This window comes from Panthera onca, chromosome F1, assembly GCF_046562875.1.
Source record: "Panthera onca isolate mPanOnc1 chromosome F1, mPanOnc1 haplotype 2, whole genome shotgun sequence".
NCBI classification, from domain to species: Eukaryota; Metazoa; Chordata; class Mammalia; order Carnivora; family Felidae; genus Panthera; species Panthera onca.
Genome location: NC_138355.1, coordinates 44,916,903 through 44,936,532, shown reverse-complemented (window position 1 = coordinate 44,936,532; position 19,630 = coordinate 44,916,903). Strand labels below are relative to the sequence as shown.

The 19,630-nt window shown below is 40.7% G+C and overlaps 1 protein-coding gene across 1 annotated transcript in view; it reads right to left on the bottom strand.

Moving 5' to 3' along the window:
* Positions 1-19,630, bottom strand: part of ZC3H11A (zinc finger CCCH-type containing 11A) — a 29,097-nt gene that overhangs the window by 8,760 nt on the left and 707 nt on the right. The window contains exons 2-10 of the mRNA XM_060644181.3: positions 18,982-19,101; positions 10,833-10,956; positions 9,661-9,864; positions 9,427-9,543; positions 9,083-9,163; positions 8,163-8,273; positions 6,560-6,622; positions 5,354-5,452; positions 3,305-3,373 (exon numbers count right to left, since the gene is read on the bottom strand). Coding sequence (XP_060500164.1) covers positions 3,305-3,373; positions 5,354-5,452; positions 6,560-6,622; positions 8,163-8,273; positions 9,083-9,163; positions 9,427-9,543; positions 9,661-9,864; positions 10,833-10,956; positions 18,982-19,101 — 988 coding nt within the window. The remainder of the gene's footprint in view (positions 1-3,304; positions 3,374-5,353; positions 5,453-6,559; positions 6,623-8,162; positions 8,274-9,082; positions 9,164-9,426; positions 9,544-9,660; positions 9,865-10,832; positions 10,957-18,981; positions 19,102-19,630) is intronic.

Here is a 19,630-nt window from a genome sequence, read left to right as displayed (position 1 = left end):
AGTTAGTTTTAACTGAGTTCAGTTTAGAACCTGACACCCTCCAATCTAGCTGATTTCTCTGATCACAGCACTGCTCACACAGTACTTCAAGTGTGTGTATTTCCAACCACACCAGATAGATACTTCATGAAAAGGGGCTATAGTTATCTGAAATATGTCAGTACAGTAGCTGTACACAGACAGCACTCAAACAGATACTGAATCACTTCCTTAGGTTTCTCGAATACAAATTCTTCCATTTGAAGACAGTGGGCTGATCTCAGAATTACCACTCCAAGGGAGCGTGTAAACGGGGACACGAAGACCTTGTTTCCCCACTCTACCAACATTTTATCAAAACGACAGAGAAGATAATAATAGAAGAAATCCACAGTGCTGGAAAACAAGGCTACCACTGGCAGAGCATAAATCTTGAGGGATTTCTGAGATAAGACAGCAGCTGTCTGAATTTACAGAAAAAGAGAAAAAGAACAAAAAAAAAAACTGTAGGAGTGAGATCTGTTCTTCCCAGCAGAGCCAAAGAAAACCCGCCAAACTAGCAGGAAAAGCAACAGTGGGTAGAAACGTAAGGATGGGAGGCACCTGGATGGCTTAGTCAGTTAAGCATCCGACTCTTGGTTTCAGCTCAGGTCATCATCTCAAGGCTTGTGAGATTGAGCCCCACACTGGGCTCTGTGCTGACAGTGTGAAGTCTACTTGGGATTCTGTCTCTCCCTCTCTCTCTAACCCTCCTGCTTTCACGCTCACACGCTCTCTCTCTCAAAATAAATAAACTTAAAAAAAAAAAAGGCACTTTCATGATGAAACTTAAAAAAAAAAAGGAAAAAAGAAATTTAAGGATGACTTATAGAACAGCTGGACCAGTCATGACCTTCTCCTGAGAACTGCTCCCTAAAACGAGGAGAATCCGCTGGGGCGGGGAGCATATTAGGAGGTCGGGGCTGAAGGGAGAAGATGAAACAAATGACAAGCAGAAAAAGAACAGGGGACAAGAAGAAAAAATACAGCTAGGGAAGGAAAGAAAGTGGCTGTGCTCTGAAAGTAAAGAAACTTCTTACTGCGGCAATGGTATGAGCCCCCAGTCTTCTAGCCTGCAACCCACACAACTGCCTTTCAGTACACCTTCCCCACTTAGGCGGACCTTACTTGTGTCTTCCAGTCAGGAGGGAGGATCACCTGAGGACAAGTTGGTTAGAACCCACACAGGAAACCCAGGCTAGGAACTTACAGCTATGAAAAAGCAGTAACATTAAAAGTGAACCAGAGACGCCTGGGTGGATGGCTCAGTTGGTTGAGTGTCTGACTCTTGATTTGGGCTTAGGTCATGATCCCAGCGTTGGGGGACAGAGCCCTATGTCTGGCTCTGCACTGAGCGTGGAGCCTGCTTAAGATTCTCTCTTCCTCTCCCCTCTCTCTGCTTGTGCACTCTCTAAAATTAAAAGAATTAAAAAAAACAGTGAACCAAAATAGAGAGAAGCGACGAAGATGACCAAATAATATACTCACACATTTTTTAAAAGGTTCAAATTAGAAACTCCAGAGCAGCCTGAAATCAGGCTGTAAAGGACGGAGAAATCAGAGAACCAAAAAAGGGTGTTGGAAAACAAAAACCCAAGTGCAAAAATAAATCCAACAGAAGGAACTAATAAAAAAAAACCCACCAACCTGGTCAAAAATCAGCCATCTAGAACAGGTTTAACAAACTATAGTTGCTGGGCCCAATGTGGCCATGATCTCAATTTTATAAATACAACTTTATTAGAACATAGCTGCACGGACGCATTTACATATTGTACAAGGCTGCTTTCACACCACAACGGCAGGGTGGAGTAGTTGCAATGGAGACCACAAACCTTTGCAAAGCCTAAAATATTTACTATATTCCTGACCTAGAAAATAAAGCCAAGCAAAGACCATAGAAGGTGAGGCAAAACCCCAAAACCCAAAGGAATGGAGAATATGAAGACAAGATTAAAAGACATGAGAGGCCTATGTCCAAAAGTTCCAACCTCTGTCTAGTAAGAATTCCACAAAGAGAAAACTAAAAAGAAGGGTGGGAAAGGCATACTCAAAGAAACTGGAAGAATGTTTTCTAGAACTAAAAAAAGGTAAGTCCTTAGATTTGAAGGGCCCACCTGAATACTGGTCTGAATGAACAAAAAGTTCCACGTTTAGAGCCACCGTACTAAAGTCACAGCATAGTAGGGAAGGGTAAAGAAAATCCCAACTAAAAGTTTCTGAAGAACAAATTCAGGTTCTTTACGAGGGTAATAATGTTTGACATCAGACTCCCTTTTTATGATGCTGGCAAAATCTTAACACACAAACCAGATGAAGACAGTATGAAAAAAGAGCACAGGCCAACACGATTCATAAACAGATATAAAAACTAAAAAGCATCAAAGTGAGGAGCGCCTGGCTGACTCAATCAGTAGAGTGTGCAACTCCTGCTCTCTGGGTTGAGAGTTTGAGCCCGACTTTGGGTACAGAGAGTACTTAAAAAACAAAACAAAACAAAAAAAAAAACAACCAAACATCAAACTGAATCTAGCAATGTATAAAAAAGCTGAAGGGCTAGAGTACATATTCATTTTACTATTCATTAAACTGTATACATGTATATGCTAAGTAGTTAGACTTTCAAATTTAAAAGGTTTAAAAATTACGGGTGGCTCAGCTAGTGAAGCATGTGTCTCTTGATCTCAGGGTTGTGGGTTTGAGTCCCATGTTGGGTGTAGAGATTACTTAAAAATTAAAATTTCAATATAAGGAAGAAAATTAAAATACTTAAAACCTCAACACCCAAATAAAACAAATGTTAATATTTTGGTGTATTTTTTGCAGTGTTCTTTGTAGGCATATACTTTTATCTTTACAAAACTGGAGTCATCTCATATATATGGATGCTACTCCCGAGAATAAGTTTCTAGAATAAGAAAATAAATTTCATCACTCCCATAAAATAAGGTTCCTACCCTACATCAAAAAGTCAAAAGCACTATGTGTTCTTTTGTAACCTTTCTTCATTCAATATAATGTGAGAAATTTTCCACATCATTATTGTTAAAGCATGACTTATGACAATAATTACGTTAGTACATAACTAACTACCTTAATTGAACTGGATTTCTTTTTGTTGGCTATTTAGGTGGTTTCCAGTTTCCTACTACTAATGCTATGGTGAACTAATGATTTTGCCATCTTTTAAGAAGAGGATTCATACCAGTGAGTAATTAATTACTTAGATTTGTTACGGCAAGGAAAAAAAAAAAAACAACAGAAGCTGGTTTTAGAGTTCACTTACCTGCTGCCTCCTCACTGTTTGGACCAGCTGACATGCCTAATCGCTCCTTCAGAGACTTGGAAACGTGAACTGTAAAGAAAAGAGAAAAAAAAAAAGTTGAACTCAGACTTTTTTCTTCATTATTATTATTACTATTATTTTTTAATTTAGAGAGAGAGCATGTGCACGTGAGTGGGCAAGAGGGAGAGAGAATCTTAAGCTCCATTCTCCATGCAGAGCCTGACACAGGGCTTGATCCCATGATGTTGGGATCATTACCAGAGCTGAAATCAAGAGTTGGACACTTGCCTGAGCCACCCAGGCGCCCCAGAACTTTTCCCCCCAAAGTTTACAAATTGGGCTTATGCTTCTCTTTTAATGCAAATTCTTAAAAAACAAACAAAAAAAAAACCCTCTTAAGATCTTAAAATTTTTCTTTTCCACAAAACAGACCTATGTGAATCATGAATTCCCTAGAGTATTCCAGAAAGCTTAAAAAATTTTTTTCTTAGATCTGAAAAGCAAAAACTACTGAATTCAGGGAAATAATTTTGTTATTGTACAGCCTTCTAAAGTCTTAGTGGCATCAAAAGGCTCCCATCCCTCAAATCTATTTTACTTATTTAAAAAAAGTTTTTTTAATGTTTATTTATTTCTGACAGAGAGAGGGGGGGGGAAGGGGGAGAGAGGGAGAGGGAGAGGGAGAGGGAGAGAGAGAGAGAGAGAGAGAGAGAGAGAGAGAGAGAGAGAGAGGGCATGAGTGGGGGAGGGGCAGAGAGAGAGGGAGACACAGAATCCGAAGCAGGCTCCAGGCTCTGAGCTGTCAGCACAGAGCCCGGCGGGGGTCTCGAACTCATGGATAGTGAGATTATGACCTGAGCTGAAGTTGGATGCTCAAATGACTGAGCCACCCAGGTGCCCCTCAAATCTATTTTAAAATAGGCTTCTTAGTTATGAAAATTTTCAATATGATCAATAGGCCAGGAGAAAAAGGGTATAGCTGCATAGAAAAAGAATAACTTCTACTCCCTCTGAGAATGCAAGGAAGACTCTAAATAAGAACAGCTACCCATCAAAGCCTCTTGGAGGGTGCCTCAGTTGGTTAAGCGTCCAACTTTGGCTCAGCTCATGGTCTTGCGGTTCGTTGAGTTCAAGCCCCGCATCAGGCTCTGTGCTGTCATTGCAGAGCCCACTACAGATTTCCTGTCCCTTTTTCTCTCTGCCCCTCCCTGCTCATGCTCTCTCTCTCTCAAAAATAAACATTAAAAAAAGAGAGAGAAGTTAAAACTAAACACAATAAAAAAAAGATTTTTTTCTTTAGTAATTAACACCAATGTTTCATTGCTAAGTCATAAAAGGAAAAAAAAATTCCAACCTTGATTTCTTTGCATAAACAGAACTTCAACTAGGTAATCACTCTAACTCCCAAACATCCTCAAGTTAGTCCATATCTCTCCATACCAACTTCCAGGACCACTACATCTATGCCACTAACTCCTCTCCTCCAGATTATTTTAACATCCTGCTAACTAATATTCTGGACAGCATTCTTGTCTCCTTCTAATCTTACTCCGTATTTTAGGCAGGGTGATGGTTCTAAAATGCGTATCTGAGCTTTTGATTCTCCTTCATAACCTTCCCATGGATTGCTACTAAGCCCAAAGGCTCTACAATGGCTTAAAAAGCTTTATATGGGGGTGTGTGGGAGGCAGGAGTCGGACACATAACCGATTGAGGCACCCAGGTGCCCAACACCGTGTACTTTTTCTGTCACAGAATTTATCACAATATATAGAAATATTCCCATCTGCCATTATACTATAAACTTCTGAGGACTGTGATGGTATTTATTTTATCCAGTGGCACCTACCTAGAATCTAGCAGAGTAAACACTCAAATGTTTGTTGTTGAATACAGACACAAGATAATCTGATTTACCTGAACAACCACCACAAAAAATACAAACCATCCTTGATAACATTACAAGAGAGAAGCGTCATGATTACACACACATGCACACACACGCACGCACGCACGCACACACGCACACGTGTATTAGAATGAAGGTACCTTTCTTTGGTGCTTTGTCAGTGTTTGTTTCTGTAGCTTCAACTTTCTTCCCTAACCTCTGTGCAAGGCTACGCTTTAATGGAGGATCGCTGTCACCACCTACAAACAGACAGAACTTAGTTTAAGAGTTTAAATCCATCTTCAACAAGGTAAAGAACTATAAGCAAACAGACAAAACAGAATAATTGTTAAGTTTTCTGCGTTTATATGGTGTGTTCATTCACTAGCTTCCTTAGAATTCAGTGTTAGAGAATACAAAGGTAGCAGAAAGAAAAAATAAGGAACAAAAAATTAGAACACACAAATCAACACCTACCAAATAATAGACTAAAACTACAAATGGCCCTGAATGATAAGCCCTGATTAAGGCCAAAATTCAGAATTAGGAATATGTGGGAAAAAAAACAACAACAAAAACACGTACAAACAAAAATCTTATTTGGCCAACTGCTGAATTCTAGGCCTATCTGGGGTTAAATGCACCTGTGATGATTAGGTGACGGGCAAAGCAATCATTACATTTTCCTGTGACATGAAGACTCTGAAGACTAAATAGCCCTCTCTTCTAGATAAGAAATCTAAGGTTATGGAAGATTCTGTAGGTTACTGAAGTCGCCAATTAGTGATGGAGCCAAGACCTGAACCAGGTTTCCCGCCCCCTGGTTTGCTGTCTTGTACTGCTCTACACAAGGTGTCTACGTGTCACCAGCTGAAAGTTGTTTTTCAGGTTGCCCGACTGAAGGTATCATCTTTGCAGGGTCCCATTAGAAACTGGAGAGACGAGACACAAGGTAGGATTTTTCTCTCCATTCTCATTTGTAATTTAAATGTGAAACCATAAAATCACAAAGTTTACAATGTACGCTGACATTTAAATAAAAAGTCGTATTTTTTAGCTAAAAAACCCAAGTTCCAATCTGTCCATAGAAACAAAGAGATATCTTCTTTACTGTTTTTTCAACACAGTACCTTCTAAAAAGCTGGTTATAGTCTAAATTGTAACACTACAAATTTCTGTAATCAATAAAAGGTATTAACGCATACGTGAAAAACATCAAGAAATTCTGTAAGTTCTTGCAGCCAAGAATTCAGAAGGACCAGCAAATCAGTATCGACAGGACATTCATGCAAAGGGAGTTCTGGAGGACATATCATGTTAATGCACAAACAGAAAACCACAAAGGATCTGCCCCAAATTTATCTCACCTACTGAAAATTTTCGTTTTCCCAGTCTCTCGGTTAGACTCAATCTTACCAAGGGTTCTTCTCCTGAAATGGCAAAAACAGGATTTCTCTACCATCAGTCAATTTTTCTGTATTCAGTAACTAATAATGGGTTACAACGTATGCTCTGATAAGTCCACCCAGGAAGTCTCTTGAAAGTCAGGTCTCAGTATTAAGACTATATCTCACCGGAATTAAAAAATAAATTAATTATTTAAAAAAAAAAAGACTATATCTCATTGGGAAAAAAAGATTTAACCTGTTAAATATTTTTTTTTTTTTAAACGTTTTATTTATTTTTGAGACAGGGAGAGACAGAGCATGAACAGGGAAGGGTCAGAGAGAGGGAGACACAGAATCTGAAACAGGCTCCAGGCTCTGAGCTGTCAGCACAGAGCCCGACGCGGGGCTCGAACTCACAGAGTGCGAGATCATGACCTGAGCCGAAGTCGGCCGCTTAACCGACTGAGCCACCCAGGCGCCCCTATTAAATAATTTTTTAAAAGGTTTATTTATTTGAGAGTGAGAGCAGGGGAAGGGCAGAGAGAGAGGGAGAGAGAGAGGATCCCAAGCAGACTGTGCTGTCAACATAGCGCCTGACGAGGGGCTCGAACTCATGAATCATGGGATCATGACCTCTAAGTCAAAACAAAGAGTCGGGTGCTTAGCTGACTGAGCCATCCAGGTGCCCTATTAAATAATAATTTAAATAGCCAAATGCGCAGCCCAAAGGGAATTAATAACACAGTCCTAATTCTTTTTTTTTTTTTTTTTAATTTATTTTTGGGACAGAGAGAGACAGAGCATGAATGGGGGAGGGGCAGAGAGAGAGGGAGGGGAGACACAGAATCGGAAACAGGCTCCAGGCTCCGAGCCATCAGCCCAGAGCCTGACGCGGGGCTCGAACTCACGGACCGCGAGATGGTGACCTGGCTGAAGTCGGACGCTTAACCGACTGCGCCACCCAGGAGCCCCAACACAGTCCTAATTCTAACAGTAGCCAAGCATATGAACACAGGCTGTGTTCTGACCAACTGATTATAAAACCCAAGCTCTTCTTTTTGCTTGTGCACCTCGATACGCTCAATGAAACCACAGTCTACTCCATTGCTAACCGTTGTCCAGAACTTTGATTACCAGCAAGAAGTGAGCTCTCTTTCTTCTAATTCTTTGTTGTTTCAACAGCACATTTAAATGTATCTACGCTACACTTACTTAGGTCATTATTTCTTACCACATTTAAAACTATTAAGAGAAAAGACTTCCATTTTTCTACAGCTTAAAGACTTTATTATAGTTCTTTACTCACAATGGGCAGTCAATAAATTTGTTGAATGGATACAGATAAATGGTAAATGTAAAAATGAAACATACATAAATGTGAGAGCTGCTTAAATAAGAATTTTAACCTTTTATAAGTAAGAGTCAAAGGCACTGATTTTTCTTCTCATCCTTATATGTGACCAACATACTAAAGTCTTCCTGCAAATCCATCGAAGGTATACTACACCCTAGGACTTAGCTCTTTCAGTTATACGGTAGTAGTAGCCTGACAACTCTCAACCCAGACCGACCTATATCTCACCTTGTTTGCTGGAAAGAGTTACTGTCCTCACTACTGTCCGGACATTCTCTTTTTCAGGACCAGGAATGGGCTGAGGTTCGAGTAAAAGACTGGAAACTCCGGAAGAACCTTCTGAATAAAGCAAGTCAGAGAGCAGCAAATAATTTAGGAAAAAATAAAGCCATTACAAGCCAAGAAATTTTGTTTTTGTGACCAGTTAAGTTCAACACAGACCACTGGAGGACTATGGGCCAGTCTTGTATAGGCAAACCCAGTTGCCTTTGGTGAATTAGGGTGGGGCAAGAGAGGGGAGAGAATCCCTATTTCTTCTCTGCCTTGGTCACAATGTAAAAATAAAATATAAAATTGTTTCCAGCGACTCAGGCACTGAATCTACTTTTATTTACCAAGAAGGCTAGCTCCTAAAGTTAACCTCAGAAGCACGCCAGCCACCAAGTGTGTCAACTCAACCTTTTAAAATCTGTCTTTTAATCATCTGCAAAACACAACTCCAAGAACAAGCCTTAGCAACGGAGTACTTAGAACCAACCATTTGATCTTCTCTAAATACTACTTTTCACACTGGATCTGTAGTTTTTAGGGTTGGAAATATAGGCCAACCAGGCTGAGGCAAGCTCTAGAAGACAACAGCTCCTGAGAAGAATTCAAACAACTCAAAATAAAGTTTTTCCTCGCCTTAGTGTGATTTATATGCCATTCTTTGGAGTTGTCTTTCTCAAGACAGAGCAGTTCTTCCCAGTACACTGTTGTCCACGTCTAGCTCTGAGTTAAAAAAGCCACCCTGATTTCAAGAAGTCTGTGCTTAACTTCAAACAGACCACATGTGCTCATTCTGGCTGCTGCCAAGTGTCCTCATCAGAAGGTTCTTGTTATTCTCCTGTAGTAAAATCCGACCACCCGTGTCAAAACTGATGACTTACCACCTTGCTTCTTGGATTTTTCCTTCATTTTCTTTGACTTAATTTCCTCAAGGGTTTTTATTCCAAAATTCAAACATTCACCTGAGAAACCCAAACAGAAACCACATGAGGAAAGAACACCTCACGCCCTCTGTGTTTTATTTGAGCACAGCAAGCAGGCAAATGTTTTCTGGGCAAATAAGAGAAAGTATGTGTAAATCCGCTTGTGCGTACAGTGGGGGTGGAGGAGAGAGAGGTGGCGGTGATCGTGATCCATTCCCAAGTTATTTAGAAGAGTTCGGGCATATTCAACAGCACTGCAAGACTCATGAGCAGGCACCAGCAACAAGACGGCCTCTTCTTACCTTGCTTCAAACTGACCCCAGGTTTGCGGGCAGAAGCTGCTCGTAATCCATTGTGAACTTCGGGAGTTGGTTGCAGGATGGGCGTTTTGCTTTCATCGCCTTCCTCCGAAAACTGATCTATGTATCAACATGTAAGGCAAATGTACAATTAACAACAGGCTCTAATTCTGATTTCTAACTCACTAAATGACCCCCAGTCACTTATTTGCCTTAACGGAAGAGCTGAAAACTCACCATCATCATCTTCATCATCATCTGCAGCATTGATTACAACTGGTGGATGGGTGGGGCTGGGAACATTTTCCGAACTTTCTACTTTCATGACACTTCGCAGCTGGGGGGAGGGATTAGACTGGACAGACAGTTTGTTCTGTTGAACTGTGAGCTGGTTAGCCTTCACTTCCTCTTCTGGTGACTCAGGCACACTGGGGAGCACAGCTAGATACACAACATCAGTCAGAAGTTAAAAATAGAAGATAAAGTCCCACTTCATCAAAAAATCGCCAACCGCATAGAAGTTTGGTGCACTTTCCTTATGAGCACTTATGTCCTTTTATACCCGATTTCCCCATTTTCACACTTAAGTTGCACACTCCCAGGGAGGGAAAACAGGGCTTTTAGCTAGTAACTCCTCACTGTACATAAACACACTCAAAGTAGGTGTTCAAAACACAGATTAATCTGGAGGCTAGACGTATAAAACTGGTTGCAAATTCTAGACATTTAATTCTGAAATTTGAGGCTTTTTGCTCAGCAAGTAAGAAACAGTAGATATAACACTTCTGAACCAAACCAGAGAGGAGCAAAGCCACTTTTTTCTCTTAAACGGGGGCCAAAATGTGTAGCCATCAAATTTTAATCACCTAAGCAGGGTTGGCAAACCCTTTCTGTAAACAGTTGGACAGTAAGTATTTCAGGCTTTGCAGACGGCTGTGTCTCAACTATTCAACTCTGCAGCAGGAGCATAAAATCTGGCCATAGAAAATATGTGAATGAATGGGCATGGCTTCCTTCCAATAGAAGGTTATTTTATAAAACAGGTGGGGGGCCAGTTCTGTCGAACCCTGGCCTGGAGAATCAAGTTTCTTTTGGAAAACTCATTGGGTCTGATAAGAAAATGGGAAATGAAGCTATTGTAATCTAAACTGTCATGCCGAGAAACATTTGTGAGGCAGCATGGCTTTTGGCGACAAAAGCTTATGATACTTACTGGTTTATGAGCAGGGCTATCTAGGTATAAGTCATTTAACCTTAAAGAAGAGTTCAGCTCCCTCATCTATAAGGTGGAAATAAAACTGTTCTCTTGCAGGACTAAAAGGCCACGTATGTAAAATACTCTATATACTGCACACAGCAGGTGTTCATTAAATAGTAACTATTCTTTTAAAACTAAAAACACATCTCACTTTTGCTTGGAGGTAGGAAAAGGCCATCAACGTAACGTCCTCTGTTGTGATGGAAAGCACAGTTCAGCTTCTGACATCCCATTGGCTGATTTTCCCAGTAACACGGAATCTCACTACGTTTTTTCTAGAGGAAAAAACACAGTGTTTTCAAATAAAAAATGTTGTGACCTGTGTTACTTTGGTCATTTGTTTTCTGAATAATAAAGTTCATCACAGGCTTCAAAACTCTGAGGTATGTGAGCTGACTGTGAGCATGAGGGTTGCTGAAAGTGACGCTCTTCATGCTTGATGGGGAGAGGAAGTGGGTAGGGAAGTAGTTCCTTTGCTGTTGTCTCATCCTAGAACCTCTAAATGCCTACACTTAACTTACAGATGCAGGATAATATATTAGTTAAGATTATGGAATCAAAGACACTATTATGCTACATACTGGCCATGTGATGGTGGACAGGTAATTTAATGCCTCTAAGTCTTAGTATCCTCAGCTATAAAATGGCAAGAAGAGTAGCTATTTAAGTTTCGTGTAAGGATTAAATGAAATAATGTATACGAAACACTTAGCACATAGAAAGGACTCACTAAACTGCAGTTATTATTTGAAGCTGCGAGTTCATAGCTTTGAGATCGATTTTCCCTTTTGTGACTTCTCCAAGGAAGGCACATGTAACACACTAAGGATCGGTATTTTCCTTCGCAAGCTACCGCACCCTTTTGAAGGGGAATGAGAAAAGAAATACCCTCACATCAAGAATAAACTGCTGGGTCACAGGATATATGCTCGGCAGAAATACATACGTTACTGCTAATGCATACACTAGATGTGTACATGTACACGTGTGGACGTGTGTTCAAAACAATACTGTTTGTTAATAGCTCCAAAATGGAAAACCAAATGTACACAAACACCAGAATGGATAAATACACTGTAGTTTTTTCATACAAGAGCACTCTACCCAGTACACAGAAGGAATAAACCAGTGCTACACTTAACATGACAGTGCAAAAGGAAAGAAGCCAGACACAAGAAGAGTACACACTGTGTGGTCGCACTGATGTAGAGATCAAAACAGGTAAAATTTCTCCGTGGTAGATCAGTCAGGTTAGTGAGAAGTTTCGAGGGCACAGTTGGCGACAGTCAAGAGATAAAGGGGGAACACAGAACTGCATCTGTTGGATTATGCTGGATCACTCATCATAATAAGCAACCTAAGGTTTAAAACTGTAGGAAGAGTGGGGCTCCTGGATGGCTCAGCTGGGTCAGCATCTGACTCTTGATTTCGGCTCAGGTCATGATCTCACGGTTGTGAGGTGGAGCCTTGCATCGGGCTCTGTGCTGGGCAGGGAGGCTACTTAAGACTCTTTCTCTCTCTCCCTCCACCCCTCTCCCCCTCGAGCATGCACACAGGTGCGCTCACTCTCTCTCAAAAATAAATTTAAAAAAATTCTAGGAAAGAATAGCAGCATTGCTTCAGAAAGCTAAAAATATGGGAGAGAGAAACAAAAACAATTACCATTATAAAAAGATCCTTAAATGTAGCAAAAAGGGCAAAGATAAAAATTGACGATTTTGAGAAATTATTTGATAATACACTGTGTCAGTGGGAATGTGGAAGAATCATACAGCCCTGTGTACTGATAATGGAAATGAAAATTAGCTCAACATCTCTCAAAGGCAGTTCGGTTAGAAAAAAAAAAGTACTTACAAAACTTATGTCCTGAGTTACTGCCACATGTATAATTACCTATTTTTGTTTTATTTATTTATTTATTTATTTATTTATTTATTTATTTATTATTTTTACATTTATTTTTTGAGAGGGAGAGACGGAGCACAAGGGCAGGGAGGGGCGGAGAGCGAATGACACACAGAATCTGAAGCGGGCTCCAAGCTCTGAGCTGTCAGCACAGAGCCCCATGCAGGGCTCAAACTCACGAACCATGAGATCATGACCTGAGGCGAAGTTGGACACCCAACTGACTGAGCCACCCAGACGCCCCTATAATTACCTATTTTTAAACAGTACAGCAAAGGGGCGCCTGGGTGGCTCAGTCGGTTAAGCGTCCGACTTCCAGCTCAGGTCACGATCTCACGGTCCGTGAGTTCGAGCCCCGCGTCGGGCTCTGGGCTGATGGCTCAGAGCCTGGAGCCTGCTTCCGATTCTGTGTCTCCCTCTCTCTTTCTGCCCCTCCCCCATTCATGCTCTGTGTCTGTCTCAAAAATAAATAAAAACATTAAAAAAAATTAAAAAAAATAAACAGTACAGCAAAAACCTTTACCTTTCAAAGAAATGGACAGAATTTATTAGTCTCCTGGCACTCACAAAAGGGAAGCATAATAGTACTGTTCTCTTTTAGACAGCAGTAACAATTATTCAATTACTCCTTCCTTAAGGCAGAACCTCATGCTCCTGGGTCTGTCTTTGCTTAAGTTTTTACTTCTTTCCTGGAAGCAGTTTTCAAATTACTGGATGACTTCTGTAATGATATCCTCTATACACATGACACATGTATATAGTCACATGACATTTACTTGCTCTGTTTAACACACTTACTGGATTTTGTTTCTTTTTTAAAAAATGTTTATTTATGGGGCGCCTGGGTGGCTCAGTCGGTTAAATGTCTGACTTTGGCTCAGGTCATGATCTCGCAGTTCATGAGTTCAAGCCCCGCGGCGGGCTCCCTGCTGACAGCTCAGAGCCTGGAGCCTGTTTCCGATGCTGTGTCTCTCTCTCTCTCTGTCCCTCCCCTGCTCGTGCTCTGTCCTTCTCTGTCTCTTAAAAAATAAAATAACACGTTAAAAAAAAATTTTTTTTTTTAAAGTTTATTTATCTTTGAGAGAGAGAGAGAGAGAGAACACACAAGCGGGAGAGGGATAGAGAGAAAGGGAGACACAGAATGTGAAGAAGGCTCCAGGCTCTGAGCTGTCAGCACAGAGCCCAATGTGGGGATCGAACACATGAATCTTGAGATCAAGAACGGAGCTGAAACCAAGAGTTGGATGTTTAACCAACTAAGCCACCCAAGCACCCCATTGGATTTTGTTTCTAAATGAAAAGTAATACACAATGAAAACCACTTGGAAAATGGTAATAAATGCTTGCTATGCTATTACCCAAAAAGAAATACAGAATTCTCTCTCCAAATATATATCTATATCTGTATCTATAACTAAAGGTGTGCCTGGCTGACTTAGTTGGTAGAGCAACTCTGGATTCTGGGGTCATGAGTTCAAGCCCCATGTTGGGTCTAGAGTTTATTATTTAAAAATAAAAAAGAAGAAGAAAAATTATAAATGTCTACATGTATACTTAAAAACTTAAAAGTATTCCATAAGTGCAACCACTTTTCACTTAGCAACAGATCCTCCCTAGTAACATTCTCCTACAGAATTTTTTTTTTTAATATTTAAAAGGTAATACAGCACATCGTCCAAAGACATACAGCTGATTCTCATTATTTGCAGTAGTTATAATCTATGAAGTCACTACGAATACTAAATTAGCTAATAGTGAACCAGACTGCTCCTAAGGGAAATACAGAGTTTAAGTTAGTCAGGTTCCTGCAAGTTTCTGGTCACATTTTTATCAAATAATCAATATAGCACGGTTGAACGGGTGTTTGTGGTTAAAGACACCTTTTTTAGTGTATTCATTAACACAGAACTCAAGGCCAAGGGCACTATACCTCACAACTGAATGAAGCTTATCTAATACAGGTATTTTCTACATAAGGCACTTTAAGAACTTTGTTGTACTTAGTAACACTACACAGCACTTCAGCACCACACTTGGGAACCATTTTAATCAGCAATATCACCAAGAAAAAGGACAAAAATGCAAAACACGTGGCTTTAAACAGACCACAAAAAGGACACTTGCTAATGGTATGAGAACTAAAACAAGCCAGCAGAGTGTCACCTTGTTCCATCTCAGCTGGGAGTGTGTAGGTCACGTGACTCAAGTTTTTCAATGCTTTGCACATGTCTGCAGATGGCCCATGAAACACCACAAGTATTGATTTGGGGGTTACAAATAAATTTTAGCAAGGAGGTGAATTTGCAAACATGGAACCCATGAATAATGAAAATCAACTGCATGTAGAGGGGGTTACAGTAAAAACGCTCCTTTCCATTCCTGTCCCCACTCCCTGACGACCCATGTTTTAAGTTTCTCTTTTATACCCCCCGAGATTTTAAAAATACATATGCAAATGAAAAACAAATATAAATTCTTCTCCCTTTTTTTTTTTTTTTTACCAAATGGTAGCATATTATGCACCTTATTCTACCCCCTTGCTTTTTCACTGACAATATATCCCAATCTTTCCTTATCAATAAAGTTTCCCTTTTAAAAAATTTTAACAGCTGTCCAGTACTCCACTGTATGAATGTAGCAATTTACTTTATTAACAAAATTTTTTTCATGTTTTATTTATTTTTGAGAGAGAGACAGACAGAGTGCAAATGGGGCAAAAGCAGACAGAGAGGGAGACACGGAATCCGAAGCAGGCTCAGGTTCCGAGCTGTGAGCACAGAGCCTGACGCAGGGCTCAAACCCACAAAACCATGAGACTCATGACCTGAGCCAAAGCCAGACGTTTGACCGACCGAGCCACCCAGACGCTCCTAATTGTAGCAAATTTATTTTAAATGAGGGTTAGATTATTTCACATATCTTATCATTACAAATTATGAGTAATTCTGCATCTATCTCCTTTTGCACATATGAGCACAGATGACACAAAGCTAAAAACACAAAAACAAAACAAAACAAAACCCCAGCATACAGTATTTTTGAAGATACAGCCCAAAGACTGCTATCCTTAGGTAGCCTGCTTGCTAAGTTGGCCCTTGGTTGGCATGTGGGAACTTGGCTCTTGGAATGTTCCTAGTCAGTTAATTGATCACGGTGCCTAGACTGTGCAAATAACATGTCTTAGGCTGCCATCCTTCTGGGAGTCTAGAGTTCTGGAATGTGATAGGTAGAGGGTGCTTACATGATTAGCCCCATTAAAAATCTTGGATGCTGAGTTTCTAATGGGTTTCCCTGGGCAGGAACATCCCACACGTAGTGCTGCACTTTCATTGCCAGGGAAGTGTGTGCTCTGTGTGACCCGTCATGAGAGGGAGATCATAAAAGAAAACCGCACATGGATTCCTCCAGACTCTGCCTGTGTCTTTTTTTCATTTATAATCAGTGTACCTCCCCATCACTGTAATAAATCTTAGCCATGAAATACAACTATATGCTGAGTCTCCTGACGAGTTCTAGAGTATATCTAAATGTAAATTTTTTTTTCAGGTTTATTTATTTATTTTGAGAGAGACAGAGAGAGCATGAGCAGGGGACGGGAGAGAGAGAGGCAGAGAGAATCCCAAACAGGCTCCGTGCTGTCAGCATGGATGACAAGTGGGGCTTGAACCCACAAACTGTAAGATCACGACCTGAGCCAAAACCAAGAGTCTGACGCTTAACCAACTGAGCCACCCAGGTTTCCCTCTAAATGTAGATGTTCTTAGAGACTCTGACACACCACGCCTTTTAGGGAGTTGTGCCAATTTATACTTTGCCAGTACTACATTAATTTTCAAAAGCTGCAGAGTATTTCTCTGAATTTATTTAGTGAATTCCCTGCTCTTTGGAAGATAGGCAGCACAGAATGCAGTTAAGAGGCCATAAATCTAGAACCTACCTGGAGTAGCTCTGTAACCCCAGGCATATAAAGTGCATGGTCAGTCTTCCTTCCTTCCCCACCTCCCCTCAAACAATGTAGTCCAAGGGCATTAGGTGAGGCTGAGAGATGAGAGGTAGGCATTCACGCTGGGCATGTGGCCCAGAGCAGGGTGTTGGAGCCTGACTGAATGAGGAAGGCATCACGTGACAAGGTGGAACTGGCCTAAGGTGTCAGAACCCAGAAGGAGTTGGGAGGGTGGCCAGCACAGTGATGGAGCCCAAGCAGGGTGAGCAAGGCTTCCGTGCAGAAGGGATCCCAGGGAAGGATGGGGAGTGTATATTTATGGAGGGCCAGCGTAGATTGGGCAATGACCAAGCAGGGTAAGGAAGGTAGGTTCTTCCTAAGTGGGGACCTGCTACAGAGTCCGAATACACGCAGGGTGAGAAAGTAGGCATCTCACATAGGAGGGCTCTCCAACACAGATATCAGAGACCAAAGGTGTGAAAAGGGCATCCGCGGGGAGAGGAGCAGTATGTTGGGGTCCAAGCATGGTGAAGATGAGGTCCTCACGGTGGAGCAAGGAACAAGGCCTGTTACAGGGTTGTCGGAACCAACACAAGGTGAGCAAGATGTCCCTGTGGAAGAGCAGCAGCCTCATGTGTGATGTCAGAGCCTGAGAGGAAGGAGGAGGCTGTGATACGACACTGGCTTACGGAACCAGGAGACTGATAAAATCAGCTGATGTTAAGGACAGTGGGAAGCGACTTTCTTACTTTTGGAAAAGAGAGTTACAAGTATGGAAAAGGAGAGCCTAGACTAAATAAACTCTGCAGTGCTGGTGAACTGAAGGCATCTTTGTGAACTCTTGATTCAATACACAGACATAAAAAATAAATAATGAGGTAAATGTGTCTATATGAATACACTTATATACTCCCCTGTTCTGACCACTGCAGGCCTGGAAGCAGTGAGACTCCAGGAGCTACCCAAATCTTATTTCTATATACATATAGCATTCTTCACTAATAGGATCCAGGGCTCCTTAGAGAAATGGTTGATTCCAGGGCTGGAGGAGGAAAAATACAGGATGAGCCTAATAAAAAATCTTGTTAGGCTAGAAAGCAAAAAGGTGTTCAAAGAATGATGTAAACATCAAAAGGACACAAAAGTCAGCTTGAAGGGCAAATCTGGGTCAACTTGATAAAAAAAAAAAAATGATACTAATGGAGTGTAACACATTGAATAAAAGAGAAAACCTTGAGTTCACACAAATATAGGTAACTAAGTGGGAAAAAACAGGTAGTTTGGTAGGAAATGGGGCAATGACAGGGTCTCAAAGTGCCTCTCCACAAAATACATATTAGGTACAAAAAGAAAAACTTTATAGTGAAGCAATCCGGTACCACCTTAATGAAGGGATCAGGGTTAATTTAACATCACCAGTAATGGGATAATTAAAGACTATAGGACTGTGTCACTAATGACATGCAATGAGAAGAACTAATACTCCCGTCAAAGATACATAACTCGAAGTTAGTAATGAGGAAATACCAGACAAACCCAAACTGCAGGACATTCTAGAAAATACCTGGCCTATACTTACCAAAATGTCAAGGCAAATGAAAAGTAAAGAAGACTGAACAACTGTTTTAGACTGAGGGAGAGTGAGAGCGAGGACAGCTACATACAACACTAGATTCTGGACTTGCTCCTTCTGCGTTAATGGATGTAACTGATACAATGGCGAAACGTGAATGGGGTTTCTGGATTAAATGAAGGTAATATACCAATGTTAATTTTCTCATTTTTAAAAAACATATATCTACTTATTTTGAGAGAGAGTGAGAGAGCGCATGTGCATGTGTACGTGAGAGCAGGTGAGGGGCAGAGACAGAGAAGGAGAGAGAGAGAATCCCAAGCAGGCTCCACGCTGTCAGCACAGAGCCTGATGCGGGGCTCAGTCTCATGAACCACGAGATCATGACCTGAGCTGAAATCGAGTCAGATGCTTAACTGACTGAGCCACCCAGGTGCCCCAATTTTCTCATTTTGACGGCTGTATTATGGTTATGTAGGAGAACGTCCTTCTTGTTTGTAGGAAATACTCATGAACGTATTTGGAGGTGACAGTTTACTCCCAAGTGGCTCAGAAAAACATTTTATACTGTACTTGCAGCTTTCCTCTAAGTTTGAGATGGTTTTAAAATAAACATAGAAACAAAAATACTCCCCAGTGACACATACAAAATTTTTACACTTTCGACAGATTACCAAACTGCCTCCTAGAAAATGATACCAATACTCCAAAATATCAAATTAGGTGAGCATTATGACAGAAATTTCACTATCTCATAAAAAAAAAAAAAAAAAAAAAAATGTAACCTGCGTATTACATAAAATGTCATTTCCCCCCTGTATTTTGCATTGGCCCATCACAACACCAGACTACATATTACAGTACAAACTGAAACCTTACATCAATCTCCATGTGCCGAAACCTGCACACCTGTCGAAAACAGCGCCCCTCTTGCCACAGTGTGCAAACAGTTTCATTTCCTAGTGCTGCTTCACAGTGACGGAATGGACAGCTGTCACCCTGTAAACAAAGAGAATACAGAAAAGAACTGTGATACCAAAACAGAGCCTACGTGAAATGTTCATTGTAACAGTTTCCTGGCATCTAGACAAACACAAAGGAGTAAGGAGACAGGCAAGGTAGAACACAGTGCAGGGGGAAGACAAGAACAATCTGAGGTCAACAAATTTATAATTTCCTTGACAGTATCCTTCATCTGATTTTATAACATAAGTGACATAAGCTGAGAGATGGGGTTCAAAAAGATAAGTGGGAGTATTTAAAGTGGTACACTTTAAAAATACATTTTACAGTTCTTCAAAACCGTTTCAATACATCTTGACTTGTGTAACTAGCTTTTTTGATGGAAAATCAGAAAGTTAATAGATTAGGATTTCAGTTTAAGTCTATGCTTCATTATATACTTTATACAATGGTAATATCTTAAACAGAACACTACTGCTGTGCAACCTGCGATGTGATCAGGGCTTTGCTCAAAACTGATCATTTTAAACACAGCACCAAGATGATTTTAAAAAAGGGTTTTTTT